Source organism: Amblyraja radiata, chromosome 22 (genome assembly GCF_010909765.2).
Source record: "Amblyraja radiata isolate CabotCenter1 chromosome 22, sAmbRad1.1.pri, whole genome shotgun sequence".
NCBI classification, from domain to species: domain Eukaryota; kingdom Metazoa; phylum Chordata; class Chondrichthyes; order Rajiformes; family Rajidae; genus Amblyraja; species Amblyraja radiata.
The window spans coordinates 8,331,987-8,353,129 of record NC_045977.1 but is presented as its reverse complement, the minus strand read 5'-3'; the positions used below and the strand labels follow the sequence as shown (position 1 = coordinate 8,353,129).

Below are 21,143 nucleotides of genomic sequence, written 5' to 3'. Positions count from 1 at the left end.
TGATTTACTTCAATTTCTTCTAAAGGATTATTATCTAACATTAAAATGTGGACTACTATGAAAGAGAGGTTAGAACCTTTGCCAACTGGATTGTAGATACATTAGCAGTATGGTTAATTTGTTAATGCAGTGCCACCTTTGTTCTGGCCACCACACAATGAAGATGGTATTCAGAACATGCAAAACATTACTGGAATAGAAAATTAAGCTTTCTCAGTTCAGCAGGTTAAGTTTACGAATTCCAACAACTAAATATTAATTCTGGAAACATACAAAACTGCTCAAATGCCAGACAAAAGAGCTCCAGTTTATTACAGTCCTTATTGTAGCAGAGATACAACTTACACACCTGTCGGGTCTGTTTCTTTTGCTGTAGATTTTGCCACATTCACTGAGGTTTTGAGCTGTGCCTGAGGACACCTGTAAACCCTGGCGCGGGCATTCACAAACATTGTATTGCTGGCATCCAGGAATAACCACCCTGCAAGCACATAATAATAGGTATCGAAAAGCAATAAAACAGGGATTCTGTCAATATGAAATAGAAGCAGAAATCGCTGGAAATGCTTGAAAGGTGGTGAGGCATTTGTGTGGGAAGGAACAGTTACCATTGCAAGTCAATAATTTTTTCACAGAATAGATCGGAATGCAATCAATCTGAAATGATTTTCTCTCCACGGATGCTGTATCTTACCAGCATTTTCAGTTTTTGTTTTTTATATTCTGCCAAGGGCTGTCAGTCAGTACAGCCCCCAACTTGTACACTGCCAGCTACTTGTAGCTATAACTGGGGATTTCTGCAACACCAGCTAAGGTGCCATCTGGTTGTGCATGAAATATGTTGCTGGTAGCAATGCAGATAGAAGCAGGAAGCATGGCAGCAAAACATTCAAATAATACATTAATTACAGCAACCTGTCATCCCAGGGTATTTCCCATATTAGCTACAGCAGCGCTAATGCTGATTAAGCTGTTTTTCTTAAGGTAATGTTTTACTACTGCCAAGTTTAGCCTTTTGATCACTTTTTCACAATGCTCAATGTTTTGGTTAAATACATTTTAAAATGTTCATGTCAGCAAAACTCTCCTAAAACATTTGACGTGACTGAAATATAATTTAACAAGAAGTGAGATGATCAGTCTGGCAGCACAGTGCTAATATCAGTTATTATCACCTCAAATTCTCATCACAACTAAGACAGCTGGGAGAAACAACAGCTGTTTTGCAGATATCTCCCCTCTCAACCCACTAAGAACTGATTAGTCCTAAATACATCTTGAACCAGCTAGATAAAAATGCTGGAGAAACTCAGCGGGTGAGGCAGCATCTATGGAGCGAAGGAAATAGGCAACATTTCGAGCAGAAACCCTTCTTCAGATTGAGGAAATACTATTGAGGAAATACATCTTGAACCATATAGTTTTTTTAATGATAAAACTTGCTAATTTCTACAGGCAATTTTTTTTTTCTACCCCATTGTGGATTTTGGACGTTATACACGTCTACAAGATCATCCCTTATCCTCCTGCGCTCCATGGAATAGAGACCCAGCCTACTCAATCTCCCCCTATAGCCCACACCCTCTAGTCCTGGCAACATCCCCGTAAATCTTTTCTGAACCATTTCAAGCTTGACATGGGTTTAAAGTGAAGGGGAAAAGATTTACTAGGAATCTGAGTGGTAACTTTTTCACACAAAGGGTGGTGGATGTATGGGACAAGTTGCCAGAGGAGGTAGTTGAGGCAGAGACTGTTCATATTCACATATTCTGTTGTGCTGCAGCAAGCAAGAATTTCATTGTCCCGTCCGGGACATACGACAATAAAACACTCTTGATTCTTGTCTTGACTATCCCAACATTTAAGAAACAATTAGACAGGTACATGGATAGGACAGGTTTGGAGGGATATGGACCAAATGCAGGCAGGTGGGACTAGAGTAGCTGGGACATTGTTGGCCGGTGTGGCCAAGATGGGCCGAAGGGCCTGTTTCCACACTGTATCACTCTATGACTCTATAATTTGTTGGATGGTCAAGATGTATTTCCTCAATAATGAACCCAGCAGTAGAATTTTCAGAACTAATTTCACAATTACCTGAATTCTGGCCAAAGGCTTTCTCAGTGGCTCGAAGAGACTCTAATAGATTGAGAAAGGTAACACAGTCGTATTGGGTTAAATACTGTAATAGGGTACGGAGAATCTTCAAATCCTGTACCAAGGATTTGGTTTTTGTACCGAGCTGGTGCCAGACTGGATCCAAATAATAACGTACTGCCTGTAAAATAGGAGAAAATATGTTGTTAAAAAAGCATTTTTAGTATTTGTTACCCTTATTTTCCCTCAGCAATACAAACTAAAATTGGCCAGATAATAATGATCATAACACCGTTAGCCTTCCTACATTTAATTTGTTGTGTGCTCAGTCATCCATTTTGCTGTACATGCAATTTTCTTTTGCATAAGATCTTTATGACTATAATCTAGCCTTTGAGGATATTCTCCTGCTTTGTTCATGGTCAATGTGATAGGTTCAGCCTACTAAATGACTTGGTACTGGCATTTTTGTTTACTTTCGGGTATTATAGATCTCATGGACACAACTAAACGGCTCATTTCAGGTATCACTGTTCTTCCATTTCAAAGATAATTCACAATGGACCTGCGCTGTAATAGGTTATTTTCCCAAAAGAAAATCCCTCTTCAGACAACTTGAGTGTAGTTTGATGAATGTTCTTTCTTTGCTGCGCAGGTGTTTCATATTCATGTAATGCTTCAGTCTTTCTAACCACAAAGCGATACATCATTTTAGAGTTTGAGACAACTTTGATTGCCACATTACAGAACATAGTTGCTCCTCTCAGGAGAGCTCTTTGATGTAGCATAATCTAAAATGTCAGATGGGTCACAGACAGGATTTCTGAATATTTTACCATGGAAAGAATGTAGCATGATTCATAATAAATCGTTACTTCTAATCCAAGTTAAATTTTAATATAAGGGAATTAAATTATTTGAATAGAGCAGATATATGTGTATTTAAGATTGGTGAACCAATTTATACAATACACGAAAAGAAAGAAACTGCACATGCTGGAAATTTTTAATGAAAATGTAAAATGTTTCACGTAGCATCTGCAGAGAGAGTTCCAGAGATGTTACAGGACCAAATGAGTGTTTACATTATTTACAATTTATATACGTTGCTTTCGAAACAGCACAACGATTTTCAGTTTTAGAAAGTTGAATCGATTATTAGTTAAGCATTGGTTAAGGAAAGGAACAGAGATCAACTGCTGGATTTTATTCTTGGCCAAGGAAGAAGCGAGAGACAGATTGACCACAGTCAATTCAACATTTTGGAAAGGAGCAAAATAGCTTCAGGATAGCTTCTTCCCCACAGCCATCAGGCTATCAAACTCCACTCAAACAAAACTCTGAACATTAATAGCCCATTGCACTTTATCTGTTTATTTATGTGTGCATATATATATATTCATTGGTATATGGTCACACTGATCAGTTCTGTATTTATTTATGCTTACTATATTCTGTTGTGCTGAAGCAAAGCAACAATTTCATTGTCCTATCTGGGACACATGACAATAAAGTCTCTTGAATCTTGAACCCAGAGTAAATATCCCAATGAGGATCAAAGGACTGACTGATGAGCTAGGTGACGTTTATCCCAGTAATGGGCACAATGTGCTGCTATTTATTTCTCCAGGAGAAGAGGCTAAATTTATGTGAAGTCACGCAAGGGTTTAAATTCTATTCAGTACAGACGATTGTAAATTATACAGTTCGCTGATTTAGATTTGGCTTTGTTTAACTATGGTGTTGATCAGCCTGCCTTTTAGAACATCTGAGAAGTGAAAGTCATTCTGATATCTGGTTCACAGAACAAAAAGGTTTAATTGCTTTTACCCTGAGGCTATACTATCACGGGACATGGTATTAGGCAGTGAAAGTAAACTTAGAACAATGAAAGGGACTTGTGAAGGTGAACCTGATATATAATAGAGGTTTGACTCAAAATGTGCCGCAGAAAGATTGGACAAAACTCCACATAGATTAATGAAATTGCCTGTCAAAGCTGTGACTTTAGTCTCTGCTTAGCAACAGAATGCTGACCTAAATATATTCTTCAGAACAAAATTCCAAATTACAAACCTTTTCAAAGGACTTCCCAACTGCATTTTCAAGAGACAAATCCTCAACATCCAGCGATGGGTTGTGGTGTTTAAGCTCTTTCAAACAGGCATTCATCACATCCATAATGGCAGTCTGTATAGTCAGCATGGCAGGAGTGAGTGAAACATGCAGCTCGATTACTTCAGGTTTGTGTCTATCTAGGAAAGAGCTGACTGCCATGTGGAACCTAATAGAATAGAGAAATATACCAATGAGAGATGTCGCATGTAGTCTTTCAATAAATAGACCCAAAGAAAAGTAGTTCTGTCCGAAAACAATTATATTCCAACACAGCTAAAGTTACTCAATACCACAATACCATTCAGAGTTCATGAATCACTTCCATTAGCATCTAACCAAAACTAAAATAATTTCAACCGTTTGTTCATCTCCTATGCTGTAAAGCCTTAAATGTGTATTTGGTTTGAAAATTTACCAATTTCAGCTTTGAATGCACACTAAGTTAATCATAATAGTAGTTAAAATGCTTAGCTTGGAGACCACATCGCAGGCTGACATTAAGATCGATTGATTTAAAAGCAGTTTGGCATTTCTGGTGCTGGAAGTCAGCGCTGAATCAGTGTTGACATTCAGTATATATATGGTATTATAATGAATTACATACATGAAATACTTTCACCTCCGAGTAAGAGTAATTGATGTGGTCATCTGGCTAAACTTAAATTGGATTTGAATTTGAAAGAGTTTTAAGATGCTTAATACCTTTTAGTGTTGACAAGTTTAGATTTATTTGAGAAAGGCTAAAGCAAGGTATGAACCATTTGGATAAATATTTTGCCTGACAATGCTCTCTGGCACACCTGCTCTTGTGGAAGGGCACTATACTTCCAATTACAAAACCCACTTCTGTACTGCTTTAATGTGTTCCTCGTTATAACGAGCACAAACTGCACAAAATCAATGGCACTTGAGGACCTTAACAAGAATGTATTTATTATATATACAGGCCGATCTCAAAATAATACAGTAATGCATTTATAATAAAAAGCAAGCCGTTTCAAAGTCAAACTACAGAATCGAATAACCTAGTTGATACTCAGAACACTGCCTTAATACCAAGCACTGCCAGCAATTCATCTTCATCAGTTCAGTTTTACAAGCGTCAGTGTTTTTCTTTGCTAACTGGGATGAGCTACAAAAGGATCAAGGAATTAAAAGGTCAGATGTCGCTCGATGAATGCATTATTGACTTCCACAACTTTGTCTTATTTTCTCTGTACCTGGCATGTGTCAGGCAGAGAGGATCACAAACTTTTCCCATTGAATCATGCTGAAATAATTTGCCTTAACAATTAAAATTCTTGTCTTGATGTATTTAATGTCACTGAAGCCGCCAGCCAGATTGAAGCTGGCTAAATAACAGAACTTTGCATAAATTAGCAACTTTTATTTGGTTTGCAGAATACTTGAACTTTCTTTGAAACTCTTGATTGATTTTTTTGCTTTCAGTGTTAGTACCAATTAATAGCAGGGATGAAACCAATCCATCTAATGCTTTGCTCCCCAAATGTTGAGCCATTTTCATATTGGCGAAGAGAATTCTGGTACAAACTTATTGCCTGTGCTTTCGTGCATGTGATGTGTTATAGCATGGATGCTCTCTGGCATGTGCATTGAGCTCAAATGATGCACAAGGTTTCTTTAGCTCCAGGAATCTATGTATGATCCTGACCTCAGGTGTTGTTCGTGTGAAGTTTGCATGTTCTTGCTGTGAACGTGTTGGTTTTCTCAGGGTGCTTCAGTTTTGTCTCACCAACCGTGAGACTTGCCATCGTCCGCCGGGGGCTTTCATATCGGGAGAATGGAACACAGGTGAGAGACAAGACTTTGCCTTCCATCACAGTGAGGAGGAGATTCACTGTGATGGATGTTTGTGTAAATTGTGTTGGTTGTGTGTCTTGGTTCTTTTCTTGTTGTATGACTGCAGAAACCAAATTTCGTTTGAACTTCATTTGAGGTTCAAATGACAATAAATAATTGTATGTATACTTGTATTTCCAGTGGGCTGCGCGACTCACGTCGCAGCGGCCTCTGCAGTCCGTCTGCCTTTTTATTATTTTTTGTCTTGTTTCAATGTAGTTTTTATTTTTTTGACGGGGTGTGTGTGTGTGTGTGTGTGTGTGTGTGCGGAGAACCCGACCTTTTCCTTGTCGGGTCTCCGTTGTCGTTGGGGCTGAGCAACGGCTTGTATATATAATATTGTATATATTATATATATAATTACACTCCTTTGTAAGCTGCTTGGATCAGACAGGCTAAATGGCTGTTTTTATGTTGTAATACATATATAAAAATACTTGTCTACCACTGCACCTGTTTGTTTCAGGGAGTGTCTAGTTCCAATTGAGATCGGCCTGTATATATAATAAATACATTCTTGTAAGCAACGTGGAGCGGCCTCCAGCAGGAACGACCTAGGGCTCCAGTCGCGGAGCTGCGGACTTTACTCACTATCGTAGAGCTGGCCGAGTTCGGAGCGGGAGGAGCGGTGGTGGCGCGCTGCTGCGACCTGACCCCGGAGATTCGGAGGCTCCAACCGCAGGTCTGGTAGAGAGTAATACCGGGAGCCCACGGGTCCCTGCTGGGAGACCGCTTTTCGGGGCTTCCGCAACGGCGACTTCTCCCGCCCGAGTTGCGGGGTTGAAGAGTACCTGGAGCGGGGCCTTACATCACCGCCCCGCGCGACTTGGAATGGCTGCGGGACTTTGCTAGCGCCCGCCGGGGGCTCCAACACCAAGACCCGGAGTGCGGCCTTGCATCACCCGGCTCGGCGTAAATGGCCGCGGGACAATTACCATCGTCCGCCGGGGGCTTTGACTCTGACATCGGGAGGGGAATGGGGAGTGCAGGGGAGGGATAAGTTTTTGCCTTCCATCACAGCGAGGAGGAGATGCGCTGTGATGGATGTCTGTGTAAATTGTGTTGTGTCTTGGGTCTTTTTCTTGTGTGTATGACTGCAGAAACAACATTTCATTTGAACCTCAATGAGGTTCAAATGACAAATAAAATTGTATTGTATTGTATTGTATAATATCAAGGGTGCATGGTAGGATAATTGGCTATTATAAATTATCCTTTAATGTATATAAAAATTCGATGGAAAGGGTGTCGTACAACATACAGTATGAGAGAGAATAAGTCACAGGGGAATAGTATGGCTAGGATTGCTCTTTTGTAAGCTGCTTGGATCAGACAGGCTAAATGGCTGTTTTTATGTTGTAATACATATATAAAAATACTTGTCTACCACTGCACCTGTTTGTTTCAGGGAATGTCTAGTTCCAATGCATGTCCTGACAGGGAAATGGATTGAAGATGGACACAAAAAGCTGGAGTAACTCAGCGGGACAGGCAGCATCTCTGGAGAGAAGGAATGGGTGACGTTTTGGGTCGAGACCTCAAATTGCTGAGATGCTTCAGTTTCAAGTGGACTTACCTTTTGCCTCCAATATTTGTACTGCCATGAATGATTTTTATGAAATTTACACAGATGTATTTACTTTTGATTCAGTAGCTTTATAATGGTATATAAGCATATATTCTATAATTTTGGAACAAAACATTGCCATTAGGCACGTAATAAAAGGAAATCATTTAGCCCTTAATCTCCTGAAACAGTGGAGGACAGCACTCAACAGATAAACTAAAATCCTTTTGAAACTTGTTTTCTCATCTTGATGGAATAACTAAAATAAATTAGCACTTGAATAAAAGAAATCACATTGAGCTCAAAGAACCAAATTAACAAATTGACAAATTAACAAGTGTAAGAGGATTTTGAGAGAACATCATTCCTGTCAGCTGGTGATACAGGTTATGATGTTTCCCCATATAGAGCTTACCTGGGCCAGAGGTACAGTTTACGAACAAACAGGTTTCGCATTACTCGTTCCACCCGACAGAATCCAAGACTAAAGGCCACTGCATCGTCTGTGAAGGCCTTGATAAAACCCTGTTTATTCTTCTGCCGATACAGACGAAGAATAAATGCTTCCTGACATGAATCAATGATTTTGTGAGCTCTGTATACCAAAATACCTGCAGAGACATAAACATAATCCAGCACTTACATCCTTGTGCAAATTAATTGAATCAAGCATACACTTGAGTATAACAAGTCAATATATGTCATGAGGATACCTTTCATTCGTTGTCATCACACCATTAAGTCTTTAGTGCATTATATGTCTACCACATTTCTATTAATGGTCAGGTCGGGGGGAGTACCCCCGCCAGGGGTACCATGTAATCCCGTGCTACCTGCTCCATGGTGGGATAGTCGGCGACTAAATGTTCTCCCCCACCTGGTTTGCCAGATGAGGAGGGGGCTGTGGACTCCCAGCAGGACCAGAAACAAGACCTGTCAAAGGATGGATAAGCTCCTAGTGAGCCAACGGCCATCCACACTTCAGTAGAAGTTGTGATCACTGTCGGCAGGGGTGGAAATCCTGGGATGGATGGGGGGGGGGGGGGGGCCCCCCCCCTACTTTGAGAGGTGGGGGATGATCCCACCCATAGGGTGGAGGTCCCGACCACGGGGGAAAATGGAGGAGGACTGGCCAAGTTCTGTGCCTTCCACCACAGTGATGAATGCTGTGGTGGATGTTTGTGTTACATTTTTATTGTGGTTGTGTGTTCTTTATTATTGTACCGTTGCTGACAACCCAAATACCACCGACCCTGGTTGCGTGGCAAATAAATTCTATCTATCTATCTATCTATCTATATTTTGTAATCCGGACTTCATCAGCTGCTTTCTAAGCGCAGAATCAGCCCATTCGCAGGGCCTTTCAGCGCCCGGCGCGGCTTAAAATTAAACTGCTGCATCGAGGCGATCGAGTCTCTCGATGTTGAAGCCCCCGCCGGCCGAAGAAAGACCCCGTGAACGGGCCGATTCAAGCCCCACGATTCGGGGCGGGCGAAGCTGCTGTTGCTGGAGTTCGGAGTCGGTCACCAACCAGGTCAGCTCCCGATGTTACCGTCCACAGGGCCCACGGCCGAAGCTTCGCATGTGTGCGCATGCGTGCGCGTGGCCGCCAAGAAATTGTGTCCCCCGCATGTTTTGATAGCGATTTCCGTGCCTGTATAGTAAGGCACCGTGCCCGTTGATGTTTTCAACGATGATGATGATGATGATATTTCGTTATCAAGTCTTGACACGATTTGGCAGGGAATCAATCGTATTTTGACAATTTACAAGGATGTTTTCACAGATGAATTATGGCCTAAATGAGTTTCTGTCTCATGATACGGTCAATTCCTTTCAGTCTCTCCCTGATAATTGACCACAAATTCTCAATCGGATTGAAGTCAGGCGAGGTACCAGGCCAGTCCAAGAAAAACTGGCAAAATGGGGTCACCATCTTTGATGTGTGGCACGGTGAAAAGTCTTGCTGGAATATTCCAGGCCTATTTAGAAAAGTCCTTGCCAACTTTCACCACCAGTCTTCTCTGCAATACATCAATGTATTTCGGCGATCAGACCATTCGATCAACGGGGTGTAGTGGTTCAACACCGTTGCAGCTGAATCAACACCAAAACATCTTATTTTCAGGATGTTTGACAAACTGGTCGATATGGCACTTTATCACCGATTCTTCATTGTAATAGTTAGAAATAGTTTTTTTGAAGATCAACTTCATCAAAGCACGATACACCGTACGCGAGATTATTGAGGCTCCTGCTGCCTCCAAATCTTTCTTCAGGGCATGGCTTGCTTTTCGTTCTTACTTCCCCGAATCAGCAAGGCCTCATCCCTTGCAGCCACCTTTCTTTTGCCGCCGCACATGTCCGTCCTCTTAAGCAATAGTGACCGGTTTTGGACACTTGCTTGGCGATCCTGGAGACAAAAGCTTGGCTCACCCCTACCAACTTTGCAATCTCTCGCTGTGACATCAAGCAATGTGATGCAAGGTTATAATCTTTGTTCTCTTCCTTGGAGTGATATCCATTGTTTGAATTGCTTGAATATTTCATCTCAAATAATGATAAAACAATGGGCGGATGAAGCTAATGCATTGCCGTTGTAAACTTAACTTTTTGTCTTTACTCTATTTTGAATGTTATCATTGTTGTATAAGAACAAATGGTGGACATAGAAACTAATCATATGAAAAAAAAAGCAAAGTCGTGATTCTATTAATTTGCACGTATGTAGTGTTCTTTGGAGTCATTCCTGCAACTACCTGTAATTTAGGTTTAAACAACTGGAGAGTCGACAGCAAATATAATGATTTTGTTTCTGAAAGAAGGATCCAAGTCTATAAATCAGACAATACAGTCACGTAGAATGTAATAAAATTGCTCTAACTGGGATTACAGAGATTTATATCCTCAGTTATGAAATCTGACACCATCGATATCATTGGAGGAAGGTGGTAGAATTTTCACTCTCTCTCTGGGGAATGTCAGATGATTAACCCTCTCTGAGATCAACCATTTAGATTCAGATTAGGTTATTGTTATATGCACAAAAATTAAATTCATAGTTCAAAGAGTGAGCTATGAAATTACATACAGTAATGATAAATACAACTATAAATAAAACAACAAGTTCAAAACAGCACAAAGGTGGAAGCTTCTACAGCAGAACCGAGTAGTACAAAAATAAATTGAAGTACAATAATGGAATGAGCGAATGAAGTAGAGTTAAGAGTAAGATTATATAGGATGTGAAAGAAGTAATGTTTTTTTTGTGACGGTATGCGCCAGTATGCCATACCTAAAGTAAAAGAATAAACATCATCCATTCCTACTCTCTAGAGATGCTGCTGTCCCGTTGAGCATTTTGTGTCTATCTTCGGTGACAACAGTGGTGTCATCGGCAAACTTAAAGATCAAGCTGGCGTTGTACTTGTGCAGGGAGCAGAGAAAAGGAACTGAGCACATAAGCCTGAGGGACACCAGTGTTGAGAATCAGGGTGCAGGAAACGATGTCCAATTCTAACCAAATTGGGTCTGTTAGTTGGGAAGTCCAGAAGCCAGATACAGATGGAGATCCCAAGACCAAGATCCAGAGGTTTAGGGATAAGCTTATTTGCATTACAGTGTTGAAAGCTGAGCTGCAAATTGTGATAAGCATCCAGACATTGTTGAGACGATCCAGAGCCGAATGTAGTGCAAGAGATATGGTGTCCTCCGCAGACCTACTTTCCCTGTACACAATTTGTAGTGAGTTAACTTGTCCACGTGACGGGCGCAGATGTTATGATTCTTACTATTATGATTCTTTCAAACAACTACATTTGGTAGGTGTTAGAGATACTGGGTGGTAGTCGTTGCAAAGAGTCATTTTACTTTCTTGGGCAACTGAAAGTATGGTTTTCTTGAAGCAGGTGAGGACGGTAGACATTTGAACTGAGAGGTTGAAGATGTTGATGTTGTCTGTGGCTAGTTGATTATTGCAAAATGTCAGAACCAAATACTTGCAGAATATTCATTTACTCACCGTAAGGCAGACTGACAGCCTTTCAGCTGACATCGAACACACTTGTTTAAATAAACAGGCTGCACCTAAGATGGCAATTCAAAGCTTTATTTGCAAAAATATATCAATAACATAGGAGAGTTTTGATAAAGAATACTGAAGCCATTAAGTTTTCAATGATCATGATGAAGCTAAGTATACACATGAAAGAACTTGGGAAGAGGTGACAAAACCTCGTCCTCTGGTAAATGCATTTTATGTCAAAGGAATGTGAATATCAGTGAAATATTTGCAGTAATAATCAGCTCGTATGATATCAGGAGAAGTTGCATTTTCCTTTAAACTTCCACAAAAATTTCACAAGGAAAGGAAACAAAATAGATTAAAGTTGAGGCACTAAATTTCTGGTCGATACCATTATCTTTCTCAGTGTAAGAAATAATAATAATGGATGGGATTTATATAGCGCCTTTCTAATGGCAGTTCATCTTGCCTCACATCCTAATATTTAGGCAGATGAAGAAGAAACTATTTTAAAAGGTTTTTGTTTTGGGAAAAGCTTAGAATAAAATCACTCACCTGTAATTAGATTGGCAGGAATACGATCTGTTAAAAAATCAACAACCAGAATTCGACTAGTCACAAATAAGACTCCACCCTCTGTGTATACTGAGTAACGCTCATTACTTGGAATTTCATTGGTAATAATACGAGGAAGATGGGAGGCTCCTTCAGACCGTAACTGCTCAATAAAATATTGCTGAAATAGAGAACGCATAATCAAATCATTTAACATTTTATTCTTCTTTCTGTCTTATGAAATAACTTTCTGTTTTGTTTATAAGGCAGTTGAAATGTAATTACAACATGCAATAGTTGGAAACCATCTTTAAGGGCCTGTCCCACTTTCACAACCTAATTCACGACCTTTTTTACTCGTGGACATTTTTCATCATGCTAGACAAAATGCCCTGACCTACTTGATGCCACGAGTACCTACGACTAGCATCACGGCCTGCTACGACCTCCTACGACCTCGTGACGACCATGCTGCGAGTATGGGTCAAGGGCAAACTCGGCAGAGGTCGTGAATTAGGTCGTGAAAGTGGGACAGACCCTTTACTTGTCCTGTTGCATTCAAAGATTTTTTTCCCCAAAACAAAAAGCTTTTATTACATGTTCACAGTTTAAAATGCAATGCAAGAATTAAAACTGCTATTCATGCAGTTTGCAAACATCAACCATCAAATGACAACATTGTCAGCCATATCCTCGACATACTCGAGCCCCCAAAGCAAATTTGACACAAAAAGTGTGACCTTAAAACTAATCTCCAGGGAACACAGCTTCTCTTCAGTTTAAAAAAACATTCCCCACATTTTGCTTCATGTTTCTTAGCCAATGACACGACCATAGTTACATCAATTTGTTAATTCATGGCTTTCAATTTCTTAAACTTTATTGGTTCTGTATTTTGGGGTAAATACAGTATCAGCTTCCCTCTAATGTCTAAGAATGCATTATCAGTTTGATTATTTCTAACAATTCTCTATGCTATATCATCAAATATATCAATCAATAAATTTAATGAATTTGTGTTTTCATTTATTAATCCCATACATTTCCTAGCAGCAATATTTTTTGTTCATGACCATTGTCTTTGAAATGATCCTGACCACCATTCATAATGCCGACTGGTCCAACCATGCTCCCATCCATCATGTTTTTATTTATTTAAGGATTAGAAGAGTAAATCTTAGTAATCTCCATCCATGTTATCCCGTTACTAATGTTGGGTACATTTCATCTGGATTTTATGGTTTTCTACTCTGAGGCCTGATAATCTTTTAATTTGTTCCCCTTCATCCAATTTTATCTGATTTCTCCACCACCCCCTCCTTTAATAAGAAACCATTCTCTTTTGTGTGTGAAGCGAGAACCAAACTTTACTTTCAGTATACCAATCATACCTCCAAAGATTATCTTTTTGGTCTATAATTTATTTGACTACTTTACTATGTTTAAAAAGGGAGTATTTCATTTTATGGCATCTGCTAATCTGAATATTGTTAAGTCTGACTTTTTTTCAAAGCTTATATGAACAAACTTGCCATTTAGCTCCTCATGAAAAGAGAGTATTAACTTTGTCAGCAAAACAAGCATGGTGGATTCCAAAAAAAGTGAGGGCAAGTTCTGTAGTGAAGCATATGTCTAATTGCAGGCTCAAAGTCAATATCCTGAGGAGATAGTTGAAAGCTTAAATCTTCAGTGTGCTGTTGGAGCCTATTAAATATGTTGTTATATGTTGTTATTTACACATTGATTTAAGTTATTAATGCTTGCATGATTAATTAAAACAATGATGACCAATACATCAACTACCTAAGGTTTATCAATGTGTGGGAAAGAACTGCAGATGCTGGTTTAAATCAAAAGTAGACACAAAATGTTGGAGTAACTCAGCGGGACGGGCAGCATCTCGAGAGGATTTCTGGAATTGGGGAAATGCAATTCTAATTAATAATTCGATGTATGAATAGCAGTTACCTTCATTTGGGAATGTGAAGACATATTTTTGGAATGCAAATTCAGATTTGTGCGTATCAAGCATTGAAATATGATCATGAGTTACTATTCCTCAGGGATTAATTCATATGGGGTATTGTCAGAGATGTACTTACATGCTAAAGCGTTTGCAACTATTTTATTCCAAAATAATCCTGGTATATGGACATCAATTCTCCATTGTTTTCTCTGAATACACACAACACTGCCACTATTTTAATATGGTACTTGAGGGAGAAACATATTTCCCAATAGGAATATATTAATTGTTAAACCCATAATTATGTATCTACATAATAAAGCTCTCATGCTCTTTGAATACTGCAATGACAAAGTAGTGAAATTACAGGACTTTTTTCCATCCTGCAGGAATGCTTAATAATTGTAGGAACAAGGCCATTTAGCTCCTCAACTTTGTCCTATCATAGAACATGGAACAGTACAGCATAAGAACAGGCCCTTCGACCCACTATGTCTGCCGAGAATGATGCCTGTGCCTGCGCCTGCACCTGAGACATATCCTTCCATGTCAATATGTCTATTGAAAAGTCTCTTAAAAACCACTATTGTATTTGCCTCCACCACCACCACCATGGCTGTGTGTTCCAGGCACCCACCACATTCTGTGTAAAAAAAAGCTTGACCCAAACATCTCCCTCTAGTTTTTGACATTTCCACCTTGGGATAAAGATTCTGTCTAGCCTATCTATGTATCTCATAATGTCATATATTTCTCTTAGGTCTCACTTCAACCTCCAACACTTCATAGAAAACAATTCAAGCTTGTCCAATTTCTCCTTACAGCTAATATATTCTAATCAAAGCAGCATTCTGGTAAACCTCTGCTGCATCCCTAAATAATTTTTTTTTTCAAAACCTCCTCCAATCTTCCTGCAATGCGGCGGCCAAAAACTGCATACAATACTCCAAATACGGCCCAACAAAATATTTATAAACGTAGACACAAGGAACTGCATATATTGTAATCAGACATAGAAGGATAAAGTGCTGGAGTAATTCAATGGATCAGGCAGCATCTCTGGAGTACATGCATAGGTGACGTTTTGGGTTTATAAAGCATACTATATGTCTTCTTTACCAATCCATCTACTCATGTTGCCACTTTCATGGAGACATGGACTTGGACCTTAAGATCACTGTACATTTATACTGTTAAGGGTCCTGCCATAAACTATATACATTTACATTTGACCTCCCAAGTGCAGAACCTCACACTTGCTAGGATTAAACACCAGATACCATTTTACTGCCCATATCTGCAACTGATCTAAATCCCATGGTATCCTTTGACAGTCTTCCTCACTTTTGGTGTCATCTGCCAACTTACTAACCAACCCATCTAAAAGTAATGTATATATACCACAAACAACAGAGCTCCGAGCACAAATCCTACTGGCCACAAACCTCCGGCCAGAATAACATGCTTCCAACACCACCCTGTCTTCTAATGGCAAGCCAGCTCTGAATCCACATTACAAAGTCACAATGGATCCTAAGCATCTTAGTGTGAAAGTCGGTGGGGGCGCTGCAATGGCGGCAGCCCTGTCAGCAGCACATTAGTTTTTTCAACTTTTTTATTTTTTTTTGTATATTTTAAAGTATGTTTTTAATGTTTCTTTGTGTGTTTTGTGTGGGGGGTGGTGTGGGGGGAACCGTTTCGGCCGCCTCCTCCATGGAAAGGCGACTTTTTCCAGGTCACCTCCCCCGTGGCCTAACAGCAAGGATCGGCGCGGCCTTTCCCGGAGACGCGCCCGGGGCTTCAGCGGCGGGTGCAGCGTGGACTCTCGGCGTGGAGCGGGTGAGCCCTCGCTGGGGCTCGCTGGAGGGGAGCGCTCCGTTTCGCTGGCCCGGGGTAGCCGGCAGCCTGAAGCCGCGTGCGGTCTGCACAGCTCCATCATGGGGGACCCGGGGGAAGAAGAAGCCATCACTGCCGGCCCGCGGCCAACTTCTACCGCGGGCGCGGTGGCGACTTACCATCACCCCTGGAGGGGAGCTTCGACCGCCGGCCCTGCGGTCTGCGGTGCTTCTGGCTGCGGCGCGGCGGGAACTTTAAACTTTAAATCTCGACCGCAGGCCTGCGGCCTACAACAACTTAAAGCCGCGGTCTCCGGTGGGGAAGAGCCGATCCTGGACTTACCTGGACTTGTACCTTGTCCTTTTACCATCTGGACGCCCACAGCAACGGCTGCGGCGGGTTGAGATCCCGACCACGGGGGAAAATGGAGGAGGACTGGCCAAATTGTGTGCCTTCCACCACAGTGATGAATGCTGTGGTGGATGTTTATGTTAAATTTCTTATTGTGTTTTTGTGTGTGTTCTTTATCATTGTACCGCTGCTGACATATTCATTTCACTTGCACTTTATGTGCAATGTGACAAATAAACCGTATTGTATTGTATTGTATTAATATTCTGGATCAGCCTATCTTGAAGAACTTTATCAACTGCCTTAATAAAATCCATTTAGACAACAGCCACTGCCCTACCCACATCAATCACCTCTTGAAAAATCTCAATAAAGTTAGTAAAGTGCAACCTGTCAAAGATAAAGCCATGTGTGGGTAAGAACTGCAGATGCTGGTTTAAATCGAAGGTAGACACAAAATACTGGAGTAACTCAGATTGGAGGAGGTGCAAGTGAACTACATTTTATCTCTGTACCGCCCACTCCCCTGACATCAGTCTGGAAAAGGGTCTCGACCCGAAACGTCGCCCATTCCTTCTCTCCAGAGTTTCTGCCTGACCTGCTGAGTTACTCCAGCACTCTGTGTCTACCTAAAGATAAAGCCAAGCTGACTGTCCCTAATAAACCCATTCTCTTCCAAATGCATGTAATTCCTATCTTGTATTCTCTCCGAGCTTCCCTACTTTACATCTTCCCATCTCCTCCCCTTTCGGCTTTCCGCAGAGACCGCACCCTCCGTAACTCCCTGGTCATTTCAACCCTTCCCACGCAAACCACCCCCTCTCCTGGCACTTTACCTTGCAACCGCAGGAAATGCTACACTTCTCGCTTTACCTCCCCCCTTGACTTCATCCAAGGACCTAAGCAGTCTTTCCAGGTTTGGCAGAGGTTCACCTGCACCTCGTCCAACCTGATCTATTGCATCCGCTGCACCAGGTGTCAGCTGCTCTACATCGGTGAGACCAAGCGTAGGCTTGGCGATCCCTTCGCCCAACACCTCTGCTCAGTTCGCAACAACCAACCTGATCTCCTGATGGCTCAGCACTTCAACCCCCCTTTCCATTCCGAATCTGACCTTTCTGTCCTGGGCCTCCTCCATGGCCAGAGTGAGTGCCAGCGTAAATTGGAGGAGCAGCACATCATATTTCGCTTGGGTAGTTTACACCCCAGCGGTATTAACATTGACCTCCAATTTCAGGTAGTCGTTGCTTTCTCCCTCTTTCCCCCCCCCCCCCCCCCCTTCCCAGCTCTCCCTCAGCCCACTGTCCCGCCCCCCCCATCCCCGCATCAGTCTGAGGAAGGTTCTCTACCCGAAACGTCACATATTCCTTCTCTCCATAGATGCCGCCTCACCCGCTGAGTTTCTCCAGCATTTTTGTCTACCTTCAACAAAGCCAATGGTTTTGACGAGTACACCTGTGTTCCACACCACATCCTGATGTACATGATGAGGATAATGAGTCAGAGTACAGCAGGGAGATTGATCTGGTTGAGTGGTTCCAGAACCATCAATCTTAATCTTAATGTCAGCAGGACCAAGGAGCTGATTGTTGACTTCAGGACGGGAAATCCGAGGGACCATACATACATCTTCGACCGGATGGCAGTGCAGAGAGTTAATAGCTTCAAGCTCCTGGGCAAACACCTCTCTGATCATCTGTACAAGGTCCAGCATATTGATACTTTTACAAAGAAAGCTCACCAATGCCTCTATTCAATTCAATTCAATTCAATTCAATTTATTGTCATTTGGACCCCTTGAGGTCCAAACGAAATGCCGTTTCTGCAGCCATACATTACAAACAAATAGACCCAAGACACAACATATTTTACATAAACATCCATCACATTGCTGTGATGGAAGGCCAAAAAAACTTTTCTCTCCACTGCACTCTCCCCCCCGATGTCAGAGTCAAAGTCAAAGCCCCTGGCGGGCGATGGCGAATTGTCCCGTGGCCATTTAAGCCACGTCGGGTGATGCAAGGTCGCACACCGGGTCTTGGTGTTAGAGCCCCCGGCGCGCGCTCGCAAACTCCCGCGGCCATTCCAAGCCGCGCGGGGCGGTGATGTAGGCCCCGCTCCAGGTGCTCTTCAACCCCGCAACTCGGGCGGGAGAAGTCGCCGCTGCGGAAGCCCCGAAAAGCGGTCTCCCTCCAGGGACCCGCGGGCTCCCGGTGTCACTGTCCGCCAAACCCGCAGTTGCAGCCACCGAATCTCCGGGGGTCGGGCCGCAGCAGCGTCCACCACAGCTCCACCCGCTCTGGACTCGGCCAGTTCCGCGACGGTGAGGTGAGTAGTCAGCACCAGAGCCCCCGGTTTTCCTGTTGGAGGCCGCTCCTCGTTGCAGCCCCAACGACAACGGAGACCCGACAAAGAAAAGGTCGGGTCTCCCGTGCAGGGAGAGATTTAAAAGTTACCCCCAACCCCCCCACACAAATAACAAAAACTACATTAAAACATAGACATAAAATAATAAAAACGCAGACGGACTGCAGAGGCCGCTGCAGACGAGAGTCGCGCCGCCTACCAGAACATGATCCACTCTACTTTTTCAGGTTAAGAAATTTGTCATATCGCCAAATACTCTTATCAAATCTCTACAGGCACATGTTCGAGTGCATATTGATCGACTGCCTGGTTCAATAATTTGAATGCTGAAGAATGAAGGAGGCTGTAGAAAGTGGTGAACGTTGTCTTATACGTTCTAGGTATTGACCCACCAAGTTCTATAGATACCGTTGCCTCAAGACACCAGCAAAGACACACTGTAGAAACAAAGAACTGCAGATGCTGGTTTATATCAAAGATAGACACAAAGAGCTGAAGTAACTCAGCACGTCAGACAGCATCACTGGAGAAAAAGGATAGGTGGCATTTCAGATTGCCACGTTTTCATCATGCTGCTACCATCTGGAAGTGGGTAAGGAGCCTGGCAATTTTTATATCCAGATGAAAGAACAGCTTTTCCCCCATCAACTTCAACAACTCTGCTCAATCCTAACCATAACCTACTTCAGCACCGAACTAGTATGGACTTTACTCTGCTAAGGTTGCACTATGTACTTTGGCTTGCATTATCATGGACTGATGATATACCTCAAACAACTGATCATTTTTTTTGTATATTTATTTGGTGTGTGGCTGCATTTAATGTGCCTGTAAAGCTGCAGCAGGTAAGAATTTCATCGTTCCTGAATCAGTGCATATGACAAATAAACACAAAGACAGACACAAAATGCTGGAGTAACTCAGCGGGTCAGGGAGCATCTCTGGAGAAAGGGAATAAGGTGACTTTCAGGTCGAGAAACCCTCTGACGAAACGTCACCCATTCCTTTTCCCCAGAGATGTCGCCTGTCCCACTGAGTTACTCCAGCATTCTGTGTCTACCTTCGGTTTAAACCAACATCTGCAGTTCCTCCCTACACATTTTGACAAATAAACACTCTCGACTCCTCCCCTAACCCCTCACTCTGTTGACATTATCTCCAGTCAACACTAACAGATGTACATAACAGTGTGGGTGGCATGTCCGCCGGTAAAGTCCGCAACAATGTAAAGGACAAGACAGTCAGGTATGCCTGGCGTGGGGGCTGCAAGGACCAGGGCTCATCCCGACCACAGGGCCCCCCTCACCCCGGCGAAATGAACCCTCAACCCGGCCGAAGGGACCCTCTCGCCCCTTATCCCGGCCGCTGATGCTGCTGCTGCTACTGCCGCCGCGAGTCGCGACCCTCCACTTACCTCCTCGGCCACGTTGGTGTTGAGCACCAGCAGCAGGTTGCCGGGGTCACAGTACAACCTGAGGAAGTTCAGCAGGATCCTGTCCACACCCAAGCCCTTGGCCGTGATGACCAGCCCATCTTCGTGGAACAAGTCCAGGAAGATCTGGCTCTCGTATTCCAGGAGCGGGGTCATGGCGCCGCCGCTGCCGCTCATCACCTGCTCCCGCCCAGGGGCCGCTCGGCCGCCGCTGCCGCTCCTCACCCGCTCCCGCTTCCCGCCCAGGGCCCGCTCCTCGCCCGCTGGCCTCCGCCGCCATCGCCACCGGCCGGTCACATCCCGTATTCACTTACACAAGACACAACATACTGAAGTAACTCAGCAGCAAAGATACTGGTATCCTCCAGTGTCCCTGCTGAGCAAAGACAGGCTGCATCTCTGGAGAGACGTTTCAGGGTCGAGACCCTTCTTCAGCCAGAGAGCCAGGGGAGTGGGAGACAACAGAGATAAGGAAGGGTAAGGTGTGAAAACGACAGATCAAAGCAGACGTTGGTCAATGAAATGTAAAATGGTTCATTTTTTGTCTGAGGGGAAGTTGACAACGAGGCATACAAACTAAAATTAATCAGGAGGATGGTGAAACTAGTCGGAGAACTTGGACGGGCAGGGACTCAGTGAGAGGGAAAGCAATGTTTACATGAAGTTAGAGAAGTTGATATTCATGCCGCTGGGTTGCAAGCAGCCCGTGTGAAATATCAGAAGCGGTTCCTCTAATTTGCGTTTGGCCTCACTGTGACAGTAGAGGAGGCCGAGGACAGAAGGGTCAGTATGGGAATGGGAGGTGAGTTAAAGTGCTTGGCAACCAGGAGATCATGTAGGCCCAGACAGACAGAGTGAGCGAAGCTGTTCAGCCAAATGATCACCCAGTCTATGCTTGGTCTTGCCGATATATAGGAGTCCACACCTGGAACAGCGGATACAGTAGATGAGGTTGGAGGAGGTGCAAGTG

At 42.8% G+C, this 21,143-nt stretch overlaps 1 protein-coding gene across 3 annotated transcripts in view; it reads right to left on the bottom strand.

Moving 5' to 3' along the window:
• ercc4 (ERCC excision repair 4, endonuclease catalytic subunit) overlaps window positions 1-20,422 on the bottom strand; it is a 40,880-nt gene extending 20,458 nt beyond the window's left edge. For 2 of the 3 annotated variants that reach the window (XM_033040309.1, XM_033040310.1), the window contains exons 1-6: window positions 20,156-20,422; window positions 12,222-12,402; window positions 8,058-8,253; window positions 4,174-4,381; window positions 2,098-2,278; window positions 350-481 (exon numbers count right to left, since the gene is read on the bottom strand). In XM_033040309.1, the coding sequence (XP_032896200.1) occupies window positions 350-481; window positions 2,098-2,278; window positions 4,174-4,381; window positions 8,058-8,253; window positions 12,222-12,402; window positions 20,156-20,350 (1,093 nt within the window). In that variant the 5' untranslated portion in view covers window positions 20,351-20,422. The remainder of the gene's footprint in view (window positions 1-349; window positions 482-2,097; window positions 2,279-4,173; window positions 4,382-8,057; window positions 8,254-12,221; window positions 12,403-20,155) is intronic. The other variant, XM_033040311.1, reaches the window with a different exon arrangement.
• Between the last annotated feature and the right edge of the window lie 721 nt (window positions 20,423-21,143).